Genomic DNA, 17,799 nt, shown 5'->3' with positions numbered 1-17,799 from the left:
GAAGGTAGACAGACACGCGACATCAGCCAAGGGGAACTCCGGCAATGTGCCCCAACAATTCTGACCTTGAGCTGTGCTAGGATATGTTCTGCAAGCAGAAGGGCTACCTGGATGAAGAGTTGGACTTCAGGAAGTGTTCCATGGACCAGGCTCATAAGGTAAGCCGCCCTCAAATCTCCCGCCGGACCACTGATGGACGAGGATTGCGGCCCAGAGGATCCTGGAGCTGGAGGCCATGTTGTACGAGGCGCTACCGCAGCGGGACTGCCCCGCCACGGACGGCGAAAAAGCCAGCCACGCTGGCGTGAATGACGTGCTGACGGCGGATCAGAGAGAAGAGCTTAGGAGCGCCGTGGACCAATGGAAGCGAGCCCTGATGTGCGAGTTGAGGGAGCGCGACGCTTGCATCCTCCAAGAGAGAATGGATCTGCTGCACAGCGCGCAACAGGTAAGGGCCCAAAGCCAGCCACGCTTACTGGCTTTTGAATGCCACTTTCCATTTGTCCGTCCTAGAGGAACAAAGAGCTGAAAGAATTCATCGAAGCTCAGAAGAGACAAATCAAACAATTGGAGGAGAAGTTTCTGTTTCTCTTTCTATTCTTCTCCTTGGCCTTCATTCTGTGGCCCTAACACCAGCTGGTGAGTGAGCTCCAGCGGCACCGCACTCGACACCTCCGATACACTGCCAGCCGGTCTCAGACGTTGGCAGACGCTCCGATGCCAACGTATACCCCCCGCCACGGTGACAGAGGCACCGCGTCACACCGGCGCTCATCCAATCAGAAGGCAGGAAAAGCAAATTCACATGCAGGGCACTTTTGAACCAGAAGAGAGCGCCACAAAAAACGGTTGTTGCCCCAAACGCGCACTAAAAAGGGTCAGAATAACAAGAGTCCCACTGGCCAGCCGGGGCCACCCGTCCAGCTGTTTCTTCAGGGGGGAAAAAAATTGGAGTCACCGGTGAGTACATTTTGCATTTAGCTCTGCTTTTCTGCTTCTGTCTTCAAGTGTGTGGCATCCTGCGATCAAAGAGTCAGCCAACCCCAAAGCGGTTGACCTCAACGTCCCACCACCATGCCTACCAGAGCAGGTGACGTGATGCTTTGGACATCCTTCCGTCTCAGATGCCCAAAAGTACTCTTTGCCACATCTGCGGCAATACGGTGTCTTTTCAAAGGTGCAAATAAATCCAGCGTGGGCGGAACACGCACGTCTTCGGTTTTTCCCGCTTTGTTTGTGTGACAGCTGTTGTGAAAATTTTATACAAATAAAGTTGTATAGTACAGGTTTGGCCAAGCCGCAACTCCCGAACCGCATGCGGCTCTTTTATGTTCATATCAACATTTGTGTGTGTGTGTGTGTGTGTGTGTGGGGGGGGGGGGGGTTGTGCGTGTTGGCTTCACTTGAGTTCAATTTGGTATTTTGGTCAAAAGCGCATGTGGTGAAATTCCACAAAGTAGGATGGGCAAACACATTTCTTTAAACTATGAGTGTCAATTGGGCTCTCGAAATGGCAGGGAAAAGATGCACAGCAAAACGAAAATACGTAGATGAACACAGGACGTTTTAATCAGAGTGGGAAAGTTTCTATTTTTTGTTGAACGTGATGGCAAACCATTCTGCCTGATATGTCAGACCTCAGCGCATTTCAAAGATTCAAATCTTCAGCGCCATGCACTTCAGCTCACTCCATGCTAACATTGATCAGGCGTCGAACCCGCATCATCATGCTTAAGAGGTGGCCATGCTAACCAGTGCGCCATTATGTCAACGCATAATAACGAAGTCTACTGGTCAAAACAGCGGTTACTATATGACGTCGCTACGTCGTGGTCACGTGACGCAGACAAGACGTCAATGGACGTGGGCAGAGTTAACTTGTTTAAAAGGGAGTAGGCAGAAGAAATATTTAATTTATTTAAATCTATTTTGAGTGCACACCATTATGCCAATGCATAACAACTGTAAATCTACTAAACAAAACAGCGGTTGCTATATGACATCTGCCACGTCGTGGTCACGTGACATACGTGACGTCGATGGGCGTAACTTTCGCCGGAATTCAAATCCGCGGGGAGAGTTAACTTGTTTAAAAGAGAGTGGGCAGAAGAATTATTTAATTTATTTAAATCTATTTGGTGTGTGCGCCATTATGTCAATGCATAACAACTGTAAGTCTACTAAACAAAACAGCGGTTGCTATTTGACGTCTGCCACGTCGTGGTCACGTGACGCGGACGTGACGTCGACGCCTACTTTACATCCCACCGATCACAGGACTCCTCGGCTGCATAACCGTGCCCCCTTCCCAACCAATCGGATTTGCTATACGCGAAAACGACGCCAATGGAAAGAGCTTCCGCCCAAATTTAAATCCGTGGGCGTGGCTCGCAGCAGGAAGTAGGAAAATGGCGGCGATGTTGACAAAGACACAGCGGATGGTAACATACGACTAACAAGAGAAATATTTTTATTTTCTGCTTGCAACTGGACCGTCCAGAGCGTACACGGTAAGTACAACTCATCGTTTTTAAAAAGAAGTACTTTTGTTGCCCTGAAAAGCGAGTGAGCGTGGCGTTTGTGGGGGACGTCGAATTTCGACGATTCTTTCTGGTCAACGGTTGTAAATGATTGTGTTGATTAAAAAAGAAAACTTGATGTAACTCTGTTAGTCGCCACATAAGCAGAATGCGAGAGCGTGCGTGGACGTGCGCGTTACCTTCTCGGCTAGGGTGAGAAGGGTCCTGGCGTGAATCACGACCACCTGCTCCTCGTTGGTGAGATTCTGCAAGAGCCCAAAGGCACAGCGTCAACAAGCTTCTTTCAGCGCAAAGCCTTCCAAAAGTCACATTTGAGCCGCCGAGTCTCGTGGAGTGCGAACATAAGGAGTTCGACATACACTTACGGCGTTATAGCCCAGGATGTCCAGCTTCTTCATCAGATCACTGATGACGATGTCCGGGGGAAAGGCGCAAGGAGCAATGTAAGGTGTTCTGGGACCTCGGGTTAAGGTTAGGGTTGCGAGGGACGCCTTACGTACGCTCACGCCCTCGGCCTCGCAGTAGATCTGCAAAGGGCTGAGGCCGTCTGGGAAACGGACTTGCAGAAACTTCAAGACGGGGGAGCGCCACTCCCTCTCCTGAAAGGCAGAGGCATGCATCCGTCCGTCCGTCCGTCCGTCACATCTCTGGCCTCAACACGCTTGTGCGAGTCTTCCCACCTCCAGCTCCAGGATGCGGAACTCAAGCAGTTCGTTTTGGTCTCGGATATCCTGGATGTGCTCTTTCAGACGCGCTTCTTCCGCCTCCATCCGCCTGACCTGAAAAGACAGTCAGACCTCATCTGCGGGGCTTCCCGACAGGTGTGACGCCAAGCGACTCCGCCCAGCGCCTTTCTTTCCGTCACCTTTTCGGCCAACTGCTGATTGCTCTGACGCAGCAGCTGCTTCTCCTCCACCCACTTGACATTCTAGAAGAGACAAACGCGTGGACAGCTTTGGAATGTTGTGTCATTTTCATCCACAAATTCTTTGGTTGACTGGAAAATGACATTTGCTTTTCTCCGCATTTTCCCAGCCACGTTCGGGGGGGGGGGGGGGGGGGGGGGGGGTTGGTCCAGTAATGCCAGACGGATGAGTGACTGAAGAATGTAGCTATTTTGTCTGAGAAAAAGGTGTGCTCATTGATGAGCTTACCTGTCCTTGTTGCTTCAGCGCTGACTCCAGATCTGCTACTCTGCTTTGATAGTGACCCATTTCTACCATCAGCTTTTCTCTGGTCTGAAAGGAGGAGGAGGGAGGCTCCTCCTCCTCCTTTCAGACCAGAGAACACCCGAGGCTGGGTGAGAACGGGGAGGCTGCGACCCGGCCGGGGGTTGCGGGAAGGGGCGCCACCTTGATCTCCTTCTCGGCGTCGTAGTCCCCTTTCGCTGGTCTGGGCTAGCAGAGCGTAGGCTCGTTGCAGCGCTTGATATTCTTGCGTCAGCTGGCGGTAGCGAAGCTCCGCCTCTTCATGCACACACCAATGCAACACAGCACTAGTACCAGAATCAGTCAGACCGGCGACAAAGCACCCGCGACGCAAAGACGAGTCCGATTCCAGGCTGAAGAGGAATGTTTGGTGCCAATACGCTGGCAGAAATGGCGGGCTACCTCTTCGGGTTCCGTGTCGGGGGTTCTGTCGGTGTGAAAAGACAAGGACGATCCGTCCGAGTCCACCAACACGTCTTCGTCGTAGCCGTAAAATGTTTCGATGACCTGCGGGCGCGGAAGCGAACATCTCTCTGAACAAACTGAAGCGACACCTCACGATGAATCGACGAGAGGAACGATAGCGAGAAAAAGGCCATTTCATCTTGCGCAACACCAAGCAGCCGCAAACAAACAGACTCACCTTGCAGGACCTCACGCTTTGTTCCTCCTCAGAGATTCTCGACGTCGGTATCGTAGCAGCAAATCTCTCTCCTGTCGACACAAATAATCCGCCTTTGAGATTCTTTGGATGCAAAGGGAACGAACGGCTCCGGCGCAGAAACAAACGCGACTCACAATGACATTTCTGACATGAGCTCCTGTCTCCAGAGCCTGAAAAACACGTCACCGGCGATGATTGGAGGGACGCTCGTCTTTTCCAAAAGTGACAACTACAGGGTGTGTCAGGGTTTTCCAGATTATCTTTATCGTATCATTGTGTTGCTTTGACTTTGACTGCGACCTGTAATAAATAATATTATTTATCCCTTATTTATCCCTATCGCTTATCCCTTCCTACACAAAGTCGTAAAACACCCCTTGCTATGTTTTGACTAGAGGTCAAGGGCTTCCTCTATTCAATCCACTCTTACACCCACCCTGTTTCTCTTAATTAAAATGCTCGTGCAGGAGCCGAGAGTCAGACTTCATTCGTACAACGGATGGACTCTCCACCTGCAGGTGTCCAAAAGAACTTACTTGTCTCCCGTGTGGTTCTTGCAAAATAAGTTGGAGCGAGCGCAACTCTAACAGGGTGCATTTTGCCACTAGCTGCCTACGGACAATGACGTCGCGCTCGCGGCTCATGGTTGACGGGCTGAGCAGCCGGGCAAGTCCGTCGTTTTCAGCGCACAGCGAGTGGCAAAGGCGCTGACAAAACGGGAGCTTTGAGCTGCTGAAAACGGCAAAACAAGTCTAAAGCGTGTTCAAACGCGTGCGCACAATGCTCCTGCTTGAAAGGTCGGAATTTAAGGGGCCAATTTTTTGGATGGCGGCCGCCGGCCAAGCTTTGGACGGAAAAGGTTTCCTGGCGACAGCGAGCGAGCGCGGCGCTGCCGTACGTGCACCGAGTCGCCTGCCTGAAGACCTTGGACAAGTCGTCGATGATGTGCCGCTGCTCCACAACTTGAAGGAACTCCATTTCACCGTCCTGCTGGCCGCAACCGCGGTCCAGGTCATTGAGCGAACTAGGCCTTCTCTGTGGAACACAAATGCAGTGGACTCTGTTGGCACGCCGCCGTTGTCCGCGTCGACTTACCAAGCTTGCCATCTCCTCGTTCTCCTGGGTGACAAAGCGCACTTTGTTTTCAAGGCGACACAGCACCAGCGAGAGTTCTTCATTCTTCCTGCTCAGGCGTTTGTTTTTGTACAGGAGTGGCAGAAACTGGCTTTCTGTTTCTCTCAGTCGCTTTAGCTGCAAGCATGAAGTGCGGGATGTGAAAGACGCACAACACGCGGGCCAGAACGTATCCATTCCTTTTGCATCGGTTTGAACGGAATCGTGGCTTTGGCTCCCAATAAAAGACATCTACCAGGCAACCGACTCGCCGCGCCGCTCAACTAATAAGCAAGCGCAATGGGTGCCTCGCTGGATGGCGCGCATCAAACGTAGCGCAAACCTTCAAGCGTGCCGTCAATAAATTACCAGTTCATTGCGCTCTTCAGAAAGCAGGGCGTTTCGATCCTCCAGTTTCCTGATGACTGCGCTGAGCTCAGCGATTTTCAGATGAAACCGTCGCGTGTCCCGATCCTCCTGAGACTGAAAACGCCCCGCAACACACACACACAAGCACTCGTTCAAAGTTCAAAACTGTTTTTGTGCTACCTTCCTCCAGCAACGAACTAAGTCATGCGTACTGCAAGTGTGTGATGAGGTGGCTTACGCAATGAAGAGGATTGCTAGTAGCGGCGTTGACCCCACTTCCAGGGTAGTTTAGGCCCGCCCTTTGGGAATCCCTCAGGGCAGCGATCTGCTGCTCGGCAGCCTGAGTCTGCAGCTGAAGGCGGTGGACGTGGCCGGCCCCAGGGCTTCATCCAAAACACTAACCGCTCTGTCTTTCAGCTTGATCTCATCCGTCTGGATGTACAAACGGGGAGCGCTCAGGCAGGCGGGCAAACTCATTTGCCAGAATTGTGACAAAAACAAAGAGAGCAACCGGCCAATTTTTTTCTTGAATCGACTAGAACACCTTTGCTGTGACAAAAGCGAAGCGAGCAACCGGACATTTTCTTCTTGTGAAATAGAATAGAATAGAATGCCTTAGGTGTCATTGCACTGCAGGTATACAACGAAATTGGGAACATAGCCACGCACCGCGCATCTGATCAGTCCTACCAGTCGGCGGATCTCCCTCTCGCAGTCTCTCTTGGTTCGGCTCAGCTCCTCCCGATGCTGGTGATGAGCCGATCGGAGCTCGGCCGCTCGGGACTGCCAGGCCTGCTGGGCCGCTGCCAGGGCTTCTTCCGCGCTCCTGGTGGAGGCGACACCGCTCGGTCTCCCGACACCGCCGCGTCTCCTCCACCTCCGCCAGCAAAGCGCCCCCCCTCCTCACCTGAGCAGACATTGCGCCACACCGGGCCGTTGAGACCGCAACGGAGCGCCGCGACGCTTACTGGGGACAAGCTACACAATACGGTAGCGGCCGCATCGAAGCCCGACGTGGCGTGCGGATAGTCAGACACGGATAGAGCGGATCACCTTGTCCATGGAGCCGTCCCTCAGGCTGAGGACCAAGGCATTCAGTCGCTGGATCTCTCCATCTTTGATTTTGATCACTCTCATCAGCTCCATTTCATGCTGCCGCAGTAATGTCTCCCTGGTAATGGCTAACTCTTTCTGCTTCTCCTCATGGAGTTTGCTTTTGAGTTCCGTCATGGCGGCGGTGGCACGGTGGTGCTCCGCCCGCAGGTCCTGACTTCTCTCTCTCTCCAGACAGCTGACCTGACATGACTTAGACTTAGACAAACTTTATTGTCATCTTGTCTGCACATGGTGCATACAAAACGAAATTCCGTTGCATACGTCTTACAACAAAGTAGTGATATTGCAGTTGAATAGAAGTAACATATCCTATGAAAATATATATATATACATATATACTATATATATATATATATATATATATATATTAAAAATAAGTATAAAGTGCAGCAGTGATAATTATGCAATAGTGCAAGTAGGCAAAACAGTATTCAAGAGTGTGCAGAGGAATGCTAAACCATGTATTAAACTTCTATTTAAAGGGTTTATACAAGTTCAGTAAAGTTGGTAGTGCGAGATAGTGCAAGATAGAGGTCCGTAGTGTCATAAAGTACAGTTCTGTGAATGTGTGATGCAGAGTTCAGTTTAGAGCTCAACAGTTCTAGTGTTCAACAGTCTGATGACAGCAGGGAAAAAGCTGTTGCAGAACCTGGTGGACCTGCAGCGGATGCTGCAAACCTCTTCCCAGAGGGCAGCAGGGAGAACAGTCCATGGTGGGGGTGTGATGGGTCATTGATGATGTTACGGGCACGGGACATGCAGCGCTGAGATGAAATGTCCTGAATGGAGGGAAGAGGAGCCCCTATGATCCTCTCTGCTGTCCTCACCACTCTCCTCACGTTCTTCCAATCGGAGGCGGTGCAGCCTCCACACCACACAGAGAGACAGCTTGTCAGAATGCTCTCTATGGTGCTCCTGTAGAACGTCCTCATGATGGGTGGGGGCAGGTGGGCTCTCCTCATCCTCCGCAGGAAGTACAAGCGCTTCTGTGCCCTCTTGACCAGTGCCGTAGTGTTCATAGTCCAGGTGAGGTCTTCTGTGATGTGGACCCCCAGGAATTTGGTGGTGCTGACCACCTCCACAGCTGAGCTGTTGATGATCAGTGGAGCGTGGTGAGGCTGTTTTTTCCTGAAGTCGACGATGATCTCCTTCATCTTCTCCTCATTCAGGATCAGGCTGTTTTCTCTGCACCAGCCCACCAGCTGCTCCACCTCCTCTCTGTAGTCCAGGTCATTGTTGTCTCTGATGAGCCCCACCACCGTTGTGTCGTCTGCTGACTTCACGATGTGATTGGTGGTGAACCTGAGGACGCAGTCGTGTGTCATCAGGGTGCACAGCAGGGGGCTCAGGACGCAGCCCTGAAGGGAGCCTGTGCTGAGGGTGATGACATCAGAGGTGTTCTGTCCGACCCGGACTGACTGAGGTCTGTTGGTGAGGAAGTCTAGCAGCCAGTTGCGAAGGGGGGTGTTGAAGCCCAGGTGTTCCAATTTTCCTACCAGATGCTGTGGGATGATGGTGTTAAACGCTGAGCTGAAGTCCAGGAACAGCCTCCGCACATGGGTGTTCTTCTCCTCCAGGTGAGCCAGGCTCAGGTGAAGAACGGAGGAGATGGCGTCCTGAGTGGAGCGGTTTTGCCGGTCGGCAAACTGGAACGGGTCAAATAATAGGGGGAGTCTGGAAACGATGTGACCTTTAAGCAGCCTTTCGAAGCACTTCATCATAACCGGAGTCAGTGCAACAGGCCGGTAATCATTAAATGAGGTGATTTGAGGTTTCTTCGGCACCGGAATGATGGAGGCAGTCTTAAAGCACGCCGGCACTGTGGCTTGGCCCAGCGAGGTGTTAAAAATGTCTGTGATGACCCCAGCCAGATGACTTGCACATTCCCTGAACACACGCCCAGGAATGTTGTCGGGGCCAGGGGCCTTACAGGGGTTGACTCTCCTCAGGGTCTTCAACACATCGGCGGAGTCAAGGCAGAGTACCTCCTCTTCCTGATGGGGGACAGTTTTAACTGCTGGAGTGCCGTTTAGTGCCTCGAACCTCCCAAAGAAGTTATTTAGACCATTTAGAAAGTCAGCATCAACTACACCCACCGGGGGGGGGGAGGGTGAGTTGTAGTCTGTAATCGCCCGTATGCCTTGCCACATACTCCTGATGTTTTTGACGTCGTGGAAACGATCCTGAAATTTTCGACTGCGGTCTCGCTTCGCTATCCTGATGGCACGGTTCAAGTTGGCTCTCGCTGTCCTCAGTGTCTCCTTGTCGCCAGACTTGAAGGCAGAGTTCCGCGCTCGTAGCGTTTGACGTACCTCCTCAGTCATCCAGGGTCGTTGGTTGCCCCGGGTGATGATATTCTTAGTGGTGCTGACGTCCTCGGTGCATTTGTTGATGTAGGCTGACACAGTCATGGCACACGCATGTCTAATCTACATCGGGAAAACTGGGAGGGAGGGAGGGAGGCAGGCAGGGAGGCAGGCAGGGAGGCAGGCAGGGAGGCAGGCAGTGTCTGTCTGTTGAGGTTTTCACCTTGTTCTTCTCCTGCTGAAGTTCTAACTGGACGTCCATCAGTTTGGTTCTCAGCTCGTCATTGGCGGCCTGAAGGGCGTCCGTTCGCTCCGCCTTCCCTGCCGGAGCTCGTTTGGACATCTCTTACTCGAGTCTCGCCCGGTCGTCAGTCAGAGATCACAACATTTGTACCTGGAGAGCACAAACGCAGCGCTGTTTTCCACTGGCTTCGAACTCAACTTCAATCGGTACCGTAACTTACAACATCATAAACATAGAACTAGCTTGACTTATTCATTGAATAAATGCATTTGGTTCTTCAAAACTGCATCACGCAACATAGCGTGACCGAGACGGCCGTTATCCACCTGCGTGAAGTTATTTGGTGAAATGAATGAGATGTTTAAGACACCATCGTTCTGTCTCTATGTAGATGAAGGTAAATAATCGATTGCTGAAGGTCCAAAGGTGTTGTGATAAACAAATAAACATATTAGTGATTAGTGACATATTTGTGATAAACATATTAGGCAGGATAATCACATATGTTAACGTGACTGCCCACACTGTATTTATTTATGGTTATTTGTTAAATCGAGTACTGTTAGACATGAAATAGGAAGTGTTTAACATAAATGGAAGACGAAAGGGGTACTCACCATTGTAGCTCCTGCTGGTCAATGATACGAGCCTCTTCTTGCAGTGGAAAACATACAGCCAACAAACACCGTGGAACCTAAAGGAATGAAATTAAACATTAACATTTAGCCTCAACCAACATTCACAGATACAACGCAACGCAAACTACACAAACGTAAATCTTTTTAAACACAATGAGTTGTACTTACCGTGTACGCTCTAGACGGTCCACTTGCAAGCGGAAAATAAAGATATTTCTGTTGATAATCGTCGTGTTTGTATCCGGTGTCTCGCTCAAGGCCATTGCGCCCACAGATTTGAATTTTGGCGAGAGTTCAGCCTATTGACGTCATTTCCGCGGTGTAATACCCGCATATCTGAAACGGCAAAGTTAAGAGTAGAGTTAAATAAAGTTTTTAGTCAACGCAATAATTTACAACCGTTGACCAGTCGAAATAATCGTCGAAATTTGGCGTCTGTGGCTGGAAGCAGACGCCGAGTTCGACATTCCTCCCAAACGCCACACTCCCTTGCTTTTCAGGGCTAAAAAAAAACAGTTGTAATTACCTTGTACGCTCTAGACGGTCAAGTTGCAAGCTGAAAACAAAAATATTTGCCTTGTTAGTCATCGTGTTACTAACAGCTGTGTCTTGTTTGCCAGAACTGCCGCTTTCCTACTTCCTGTTGCAAGCCACGCCCACGGATTATAATTTTGCCGTGAGTTCCGCCTATTGACGTCATGTCCGCGTCACATGACTGCGACGTAATATTATCTAAAACTGTTTGTGCGGTATTGTGTTGTTCTGTGCGGTATTGTGTTATTCTGTGCGGCGTCGTGTTGTTCTGTGCGGCGTCGTGTTGTTCAGTGCGACGTCGTGTTGTTCAGTGCGGCATGGTGTTGTTCAGTGCGGCATGGTGTTGTTCAGTGCGGCATGGTGTTGTTCAGTGCGGCATAATGTTGTTCAGTGCGGCATAATGTTGTTCAGTGCGGCATGGTGTTGTTCAGTGCGGCATGGTGTTGTTCAGTGCGGCATGGTGTTGTTCAGTGCGGCATAATGTTGTTCAGTGCGCCATAATGTTGTTCAGTGCGGCATGGTGTTGTTCAGTGCGGGATGGTGTTGTTCAGTGCAGGATGGTGTTGTTCAGTGCGGCACGGTGTTGTTCAATGCGGCATGGTGTTGTTCAGTGCGGGATGGTGTTGTTCAGTGCGGCATGGTGTTGTTCAGTGCGGCATAATGTTGTTCAGTGCGGCATGGTGTTGTTCAGTGCGGCATGGTGTTGTTCAGTGCGGCATGGTGTTGTTCAGTGCGGCATGGTGTTGTTCAGTGCGGAATGGTGTTGTTCAGTGCGGCATGGTGTTGTTCAGTCCGGGATGGTGTTGTTCAATGCGGGATCGTGTTGTTCAGTGCGGGGTGGTGTTGTTCAGTGCGGGATGGTGTTGTTCAGTGCGGCATGGTGTTGTTCAATGCGGCATGGTGTTGTTCAGTGCGGGATGGTGTTGTTCATTGCGGCATGGTGTTGTTCAGTGCGGCATGGTGTTGTTCAGTGCGGCATGGTGTTGTTCAGTGCGGCATGGTGTTGTTCAGTGCGGCATAATGTTGTTCAGTGCGGCATGGTGTTGTTCAGTGTGGAAAGGTGTTGTTCAGTGCAGGATGGTGTTGTTCGGTGCGGCATGGTGTTGTTCAATGCAGGATCGTGTTGTTCAGTGCAGCATAATGTTGTTCAGTGCAGCATGGTGTTGTTCAGTGCGGCATGGTGTTGTTCAATGCGGCATGGTGTTGTTCACTGCGGGATGGTGTTGTTCAATGCGGGATCGTGTTGTTCAGTGCGGCATAATGTTGTTCAGTGCAGCATGGTGTTGTTCAGTGCGGCATGGTGTTGTTCAGTGCGACATAATGTTGTTTAGTGCGGCATAATGTTGTTCAGTGCGGCATAATGTTGTTCAGTGCGGCATGGTGTTGTTCAGTGCGGCATGGTGTTGTTCAGTGCGGCATGGTGTTGTTCAGTGCAGGATGGTGTTGTTCAGTGCGGCATGGTGTTGTTCAATGCGGCATGGTGTTGTTCAGTGCGGGATGGTGTTGTTCAGTGCAGGATGGTGTTGTTCAGTGCGGCATGGTGTTGTTCAGTGCGGAATGGTGTTGTTCAGTGCGGCATGGTGTTGTTCAGTGCGGCATGGTGTTGTTCAGTGCAGGATGGTGTTGTTCAATGCGGGATCGTGTTGTTCAGTGCGGCATGGTGTTGTTCAGTGCGGCATGGTGTTGTTCAGTGCGGCATAATGTTGTTCAGTGCGGCATGGTGTTGTTCAGTGCGGCATGGTGTTGTTCAGTGCGGCATGGTGTTGTTCAGTGCGGCATGGTGTTGTTCAGTGCGGCATAATGTTGTCCAGTGCGCCATAATGTTGTTCAGTGCGGCATGGTGTTGTTTAGTGCGGGATGGTGTTGTTCAGTGCAGGATGGTGTTGTTCAGTGCGGCATGGTGTTGTTCAATGCGGCATGGTGTTGTTCAGTGCGGGATGGTGTTGTTCAGTGCGGCATGGTGTTGTTCAGTGCGGCATGGTGTTGTTCAGTGCGGCATGGTGTTGTTCAGTGCGGAATGGTGTTGTTCAGTGCGGCATGGTGTTGTTCAGTGCGGGATGGTGTTGTTCAATGCGGGATGGTGTTGTTCAGTGCGGGGTGGTGTTGTTCAGTGCAGGATGGTGTTGTTCAGTGCAGGATGGTGTTGTTCAGTGCGGCATGGTGTTGTTCAATGCAGGATCGTGTTGTTCAGTGCAGCATAATGTTGTTCAGTGCAGCATGGTGTTGTTCAGTGCGGCATGGTGTTGTTCAATGCGGCATGGTGTTGTTCAGTGCGGGATGGTGTTGTTCAGTGCGGCATGGTGTTGTTCAGTGCGGCATGGTGTTGTTCAGTGCGGCATGGTGTTGTTCAGTGCGGCATGGTGTTGTTCAGTGCAGGATGGTGTTGTTCAGTGCGGCATGGTGTTGTTCAATGCAGGATCGTGTTGTTCAGTGCAGCATAATGTTGTTCAGTGCAGCATGGTGTTGTTCAGTGCGGCATGGTGTTGTTCAATGCGGCATGGTGTTGTTCACTGCGGGATGGTGTTGTTCAATGCGGGATCGTGTTGTTCAGTGCGGCATAATGTTGTTCAGTGCAGCATGGTGTTGTTCAGTGCGGCATGGTGTTGTTCAGTGCGACATAATGTTGTTTAGTGCGGCATAATGTTGTTCAGTGCGGCATAATGTTGTTCAGTGCGGCATGGTGTTGTTCAGTGCGGCATGGTGTTGTTCAGTGCGGCATGGTGTTGTTCAGTGCAGGATGGTGTTGTTCAGTGCGGCATGGTGTTGTTTAATGCGGCATGGTGTTGTTCAGTGCGGGATGGTGTCGTTCAGTGCAGGATGGTGTCGTTCAGTGCGGCATGGTGTTGTTCAGTGCGGAATGGTGTTGTTCAGTGCGGCATGGTGTTGTTCAGTGCGGAATGGTGTTGTTCAGTGCAGGATGGTGTTGTTCAATGCGGGATCGTGTTGTTCAGTGCGGCATGGTGTTGTTCAGTGCGGCATGGTGTTGTTCAGTGCGGCATAATGTTGTTCAGTGCGGCATGGTGTTGTTCAGTGCGGCATGGTGTTGTTCAGTGCGGCATGGTGTTGTTCAGTGCGGCATGGTGTTGTTCAGTGCGGCATAATGTTGTCCAGTGCGCCATAATGTTGTTCAGTGCGGCATGGTGTTGTTTAGTGCGGGATGGTGTTGTTCAGTGCAGGATGGTGTTGTTCAGTGCAGCATGGTGTTGTTCAATGCGGCATGGTGTTGTTCAGTGCGGGATGGTGTTGTTCAGTGCGGCATGGTGTTGTTCAGTGCGGCATAATGTTGTTCAGTGCGGCATGGTGTTGTTCAGTGCGGCATGGTGTTGTTCAGTGCGGCATGGTGTTGTTCAGTGCGGCATGGTGTTGTTCAGTGCGGAATGGTGTTGTTCAGTGCGGCATGGTGTTGTTCAGTGCGGGATGGTGTTCAATGCGGGATCGTGTTGTTCAGTGCGGGGTGGTGTTGTTCAGTGCAGGATGGTGTTGTTCAGTGCAGGATGGTGTTGTTCAGTGCGGCATGGTGTTCAATGCAGGATCGTGTTGTTCAGTGCGGCATGGTGTTGTTCAGTGCGGCATAATGTTGTTCAGTGCGGCATGGTGTTGTTCAGTGCGGCATGGTGTTGTTCAGTGCGGCATGGTGTTGTTCAGTGCGGCATGGTGTTGTTCAGTGCGGCATGGTGTTGTTCAGTGCGGCATGGTGTTGTTCAGTGCGGAATGGTGTTGTTCAGTGCGGCATGGTGTTGTTCAGTGCGGGATGGTGTTCAATGCGGGATCGTGTTGTTCAGTGCGGGGTGGTGTTGTTCAGTGCGGGGTGGACTTGTTCAGTGCAGGATGGTGTTGTTCAGTGCAGGATGGTGTTGTTCAGTGCGGCATGGTGTTGTTCAATGCAGGATCGTGTTGTTCAGTGCAGCATAATGTTGTTCAGTGCAGCATGGTGTTGTTCAGTGCGGCATGGTGTTGTTCAATGCGGCATGGTGTTGTTCAGTGCGGGATGGTGTTGTTCAGTGCGGCATGGTGTTTTTTAGTGCGGCATAATGTTGTTCAGTGCGGCATGGTGTTGTTCAGTGCGGCATGGTGTTGTTCGGTGCGACATAATGTTGTTCAGTGCGGCATAATGTTGTTCAGTGCGGCATGGTGTTGTTCAGTGCGGCATGGTGTTGTTCAGTGCGGCATGGTGTTGTTCAGTGCGGCATGGTGTTGTTCAGTGCAGGATGGTGTTGTTCAGTGCAGGATGGTGTTGTTCAATGCGGCATGGTGTTGTTCAGTGCGGGATGGTGTTGTTCAGTGCAGGATGGTGTTGTTCAGTGCGGCATGGTGTTGTTCAGTGCGGAATGGTGTTGTTCAGTGCGGCATGGTGTTGTTCAGTGCGGCATGGTGTTGTTCAGTGCAGGATGGTGTTGTTCAATGCGGGATGGTGTTGTTCAGTGCGGGATGGTGTTGTTCAGTGCAGGATGGTGTTGTTCAATGCGGCATGGTGTTGTTCAGTGCAGGATGGTGTTGTTCAGTGCGGCATGGTGTTGTTCAATGCGGCATGGTGTTGTTCAATGCGGCATGGTGTTGTTCAGTGCGGCATGGTGTTGTTCAGTGCGGCATGGTGTTGTTCAGTGCAGCGTAATGTTGTTCAGTGCGGCATGGTGTTGTTCAGTGCGGAATGGTGTTGTTCAGTGCGGCATGGTGTTGTTCAGTGCAGGATGGTGTTGTTCAGTGCGGCATGGTGTTGCTCAGTGCGGCATGGTGTTGTTCAGTGCGGGATGGTGTTGTTCATTGCGGCATGGTGTTGTTCAGTGCGGCATGGTGTTGTTCAGTGCGGCATGGTGTTGTTCAGTGCGGCATAATGTTGTTCAGTGCGCCATAATGTTGTTCAGTGCGGCATGGTGTTGTTCAGTGCGGGATGGTGTTGTTCAGTGCAGGATGGTGTTGTTCAGTGCGGCATGGTGTTGTTCAGTGCGGCATGGTGTTGTTCAGTGCGGCATAATGTTGTTCAGTGCGGCATAATGTTGTTCAGTGCGGGATGGTGTTGTTCATTGCGGCATGGTGTTGTTCAGTGCGGCATGGTGTTGTTCAGTGCGGCATGGTGTTGTTCAGTGCGGGATGGTGTTGTTCAGTGCAGGATGGTGTTGTTCAGTGCGGCATGGTGTTGTTCAGTGCGGCATGGTGTTGTTCATTTCGGCATAATGTTGTTCAGTGCGGCATAATGTTGTTTAGTGCGGCATGGTGTTGTTCAGTGTGGGATGGTGTTGTTCAGTGCGTTATAATGTTGTTCAGTGCGGCATGGTGTTGTTCAGTGCGGCATGGTGTTGTTCAGTGCGGCATGGTGTTGTTCAGTGCGGCATAATGTTGTTCAGTGCGGCATAATGTTGTTCAGTGCGGCATGGTGTTGTTCAGTGCGGGATGGTGTTGTTCAGTGCGGGATGGTGTTGTTCAGTGCGGCATGGTGTTCAATGCGGAATGGTGTTGTTCAGTGCAGGATGGTGTTGTTCAGTGCGGCATGGTGTTGTTCAGTGCGGCATAATGTTGTTCAGTGCGGCATGGTGTTGCTCAGTGCGGCATGGTGTTGTTCAGTGCGGCATGGTGTTGTTCAGTGCGGCATAATGTTGTTCAGTGCGGCATGGTGTTGTTCAGTGCGGCATGGTGTTGTTCAGTGCGGCATAATGTTCAGTGCGGCATAATGTTGTTCAGTGCGGCATGGTGTTGTTCAGTGCGGGATGGTGTTGTTCAGTGCAGGATGGTGTTGTTCAGTGCGGCATGGTGTTCAGTGCGGGATGGTGTCTTTCAGTGCGGCATGGTGTCGTTCAGTGCGGCATGGTGTCTTTCAGTGCGGCATGGTGTCGTTCAGTGAGGCATGGTGTTGTTCAGTGCGGCATGGTGTTGTTTAGTGCGGCATGGTGTTGTTCAGTGCGGGATGGTGTTGTTCAGTGTGGCATGGTGTTCAGTGCGGCATGGTGTTGTTCAGTGCGGTATCGTGTTGTTCAGTGCAGTATCGTTGTGTTGTTCGTATTGTGTTTAACACTTAGCCTCTAACACTTAGCCTCTAACACTTAGCCTCTAGCATCTAGAAGGTAAATAAATAGGAAGGAAGGACTCACCGGTGACGTCTTCGCCCACGTCCAAGCGTTGTACTTTGTATTTTCATCCTTCTGACAGTGGAAAACATAGCCAACAAACACCGTGGAACCTAAACGAATGAAAGAAAACTATCATTTGGCCACAACCAACATTCACAGATACAACACAATGTGACGTGCGGGGTTGAGGTTAAAGGTTGAGTGAAGGGCCCTCGTTTTAAACTACTTTTTTGAAAAGGATTGGGAACAAGTAAGAAGTATTTAATTTATTTAATGGGAAGTAGTAAGAGCTATTGAATTTAATCTATGTATTATATTCTATTGTATTGTATTCTGTTGTATTCTTTTGGATTGTATTCACACTAACCCCACTAAAACTTCAGCCCACAAAAACTCGCCTGTTCAGTGCGGCATGGTGTTGTTCAGTGCAGGATGGTGTTGTTCAATGCGGGATGGTGTTGTTCAGTGCGGGATGGTGTTGTTCAGTGCAGGATGGTGTTGTTCAATGCGGCATGGTGTTGTTCAGTGCAGGATGGTGTTGTTCAGTGCGGCATGGTGTTGTTCAATGCGGCATGGTGTTGTTCAATGCGGCATGGTGTTGTTCAGTGCGGCATGGTGTTGTTCAGTGCGGCATGGTGTTGTTCAGTGCAGCGTAATGTTGTTCAGTGCGGCATGGTGTTGTTCAGTGCGGAATGGTGTTGTTCAGTGCGGCATGGTGTTGTTCAGTGCAGGATGGTGTTGTTCAGTGCGGCATGGTGTTGCTCAGTGCGGCATGGTGTTGTTCAGTGCGGGATGGTGTTGTTCATTGCGGCATGGTGTTGTTCAGTGCGGCATGGTGTTGTTCAGTGCGGCATGGTGTTGTTCAGTGCGGCATAATGTTGTTCAGTGCGCCATAATGTTGTTCAGTGCGGCATGGTGTTGTTCAGTGCGGGATGGTGTTGTTCAGTGCAGGATGGTGTTGTTCAGTGCGGCATGGTGTTGTTCAGTGCGGCATGGTGTTGTTCA

The 17,799-nt window shown here is 50.9% G+C and overlaps 1 protein-coding gene and 2 long non-coding RNA genes across 3 annotated transcripts; all 3 read right to left on the bottom strand.

Annotated features, from left to right (window-relative positions):
* Positions 1 to 2,719: 2,719 nt before the first annotated feature.
* On the bottom strand, positions 2,720 to 3,819 carry LOC148392704 (janus kinase and microtubule-interacting protein 3-like; the record flags this gene model as incomplete). Its single annotated transcript, XM_088387140.1, has 5 exons — positions 3,695 to 3,819; positions 3,406 to 3,468; positions 3,221 to 3,319; positions 2,906 to 3,139; positions 2,720 to 2,785 (listed from the first exon to the last, which is right to left on the bottom strand). Coding segments are annotated over exons 1-5 (531 nt in total), but the record flags the coding sequence as incomplete, so codon positions are not given.
* A 25-nt stretch (positions 3,820 to 3,844) lies between these two features.
* Positions 3,845 to 5,490, bottom strand: LOC148392703 (uncharacterized). Its single transcript, XR_015860883.1, has 3 exons — positions 4,392 to 5,490; positions 4,151 to 4,255; positions 3,845 to 4,006 (listed from the first exon to the last, which is right to left on the bottom strand). It is a non-coding gene; the product is annotated as an uncharacterized LOC148392703 (long non-coding RNA).
* A 3,544-nt stretch (positions 5,491 to 9,034) lies between these two features.
* On the bottom strand, positions 9,035 to 17,166 carry LOC148392702 (uncharacterized). The gene is made up of 5 exons (XR_015861021.1): positions 16,816 to 17,166; positions 10,725 to 10,754; positions 10,367 to 10,534; positions 10,178 to 10,254; positions 9,035 to 9,710 (listed from the first exon to the last, which is right to left on the bottom strand). It is a non-coding gene; the product is annotated as an uncharacterized LOC148392702 (long non-coding RNA).
* Positions 17,167 to 17,799: the final 633 nt, after the last annotated feature.

The sequence above is a fragment of the Syngnathus floridae genome, chromosome 10 (genome assembly GCF_059516105.1).
Source record: "Syngnathus floridae isolate MCC-2025c chromosome 10, RoL_Sflo_1.0, whole genome shotgun sequence".
Classification (NCBI taxonomy): Eukaryota; Metazoa; Chordata; class Actinopteri; order Syngnathiformes; family Syngnathidae; genus Syngnathus; species Syngnathus floridae.
This window is presented reverse-complemented; position numbering and strand designations above follow the sequence as displayed.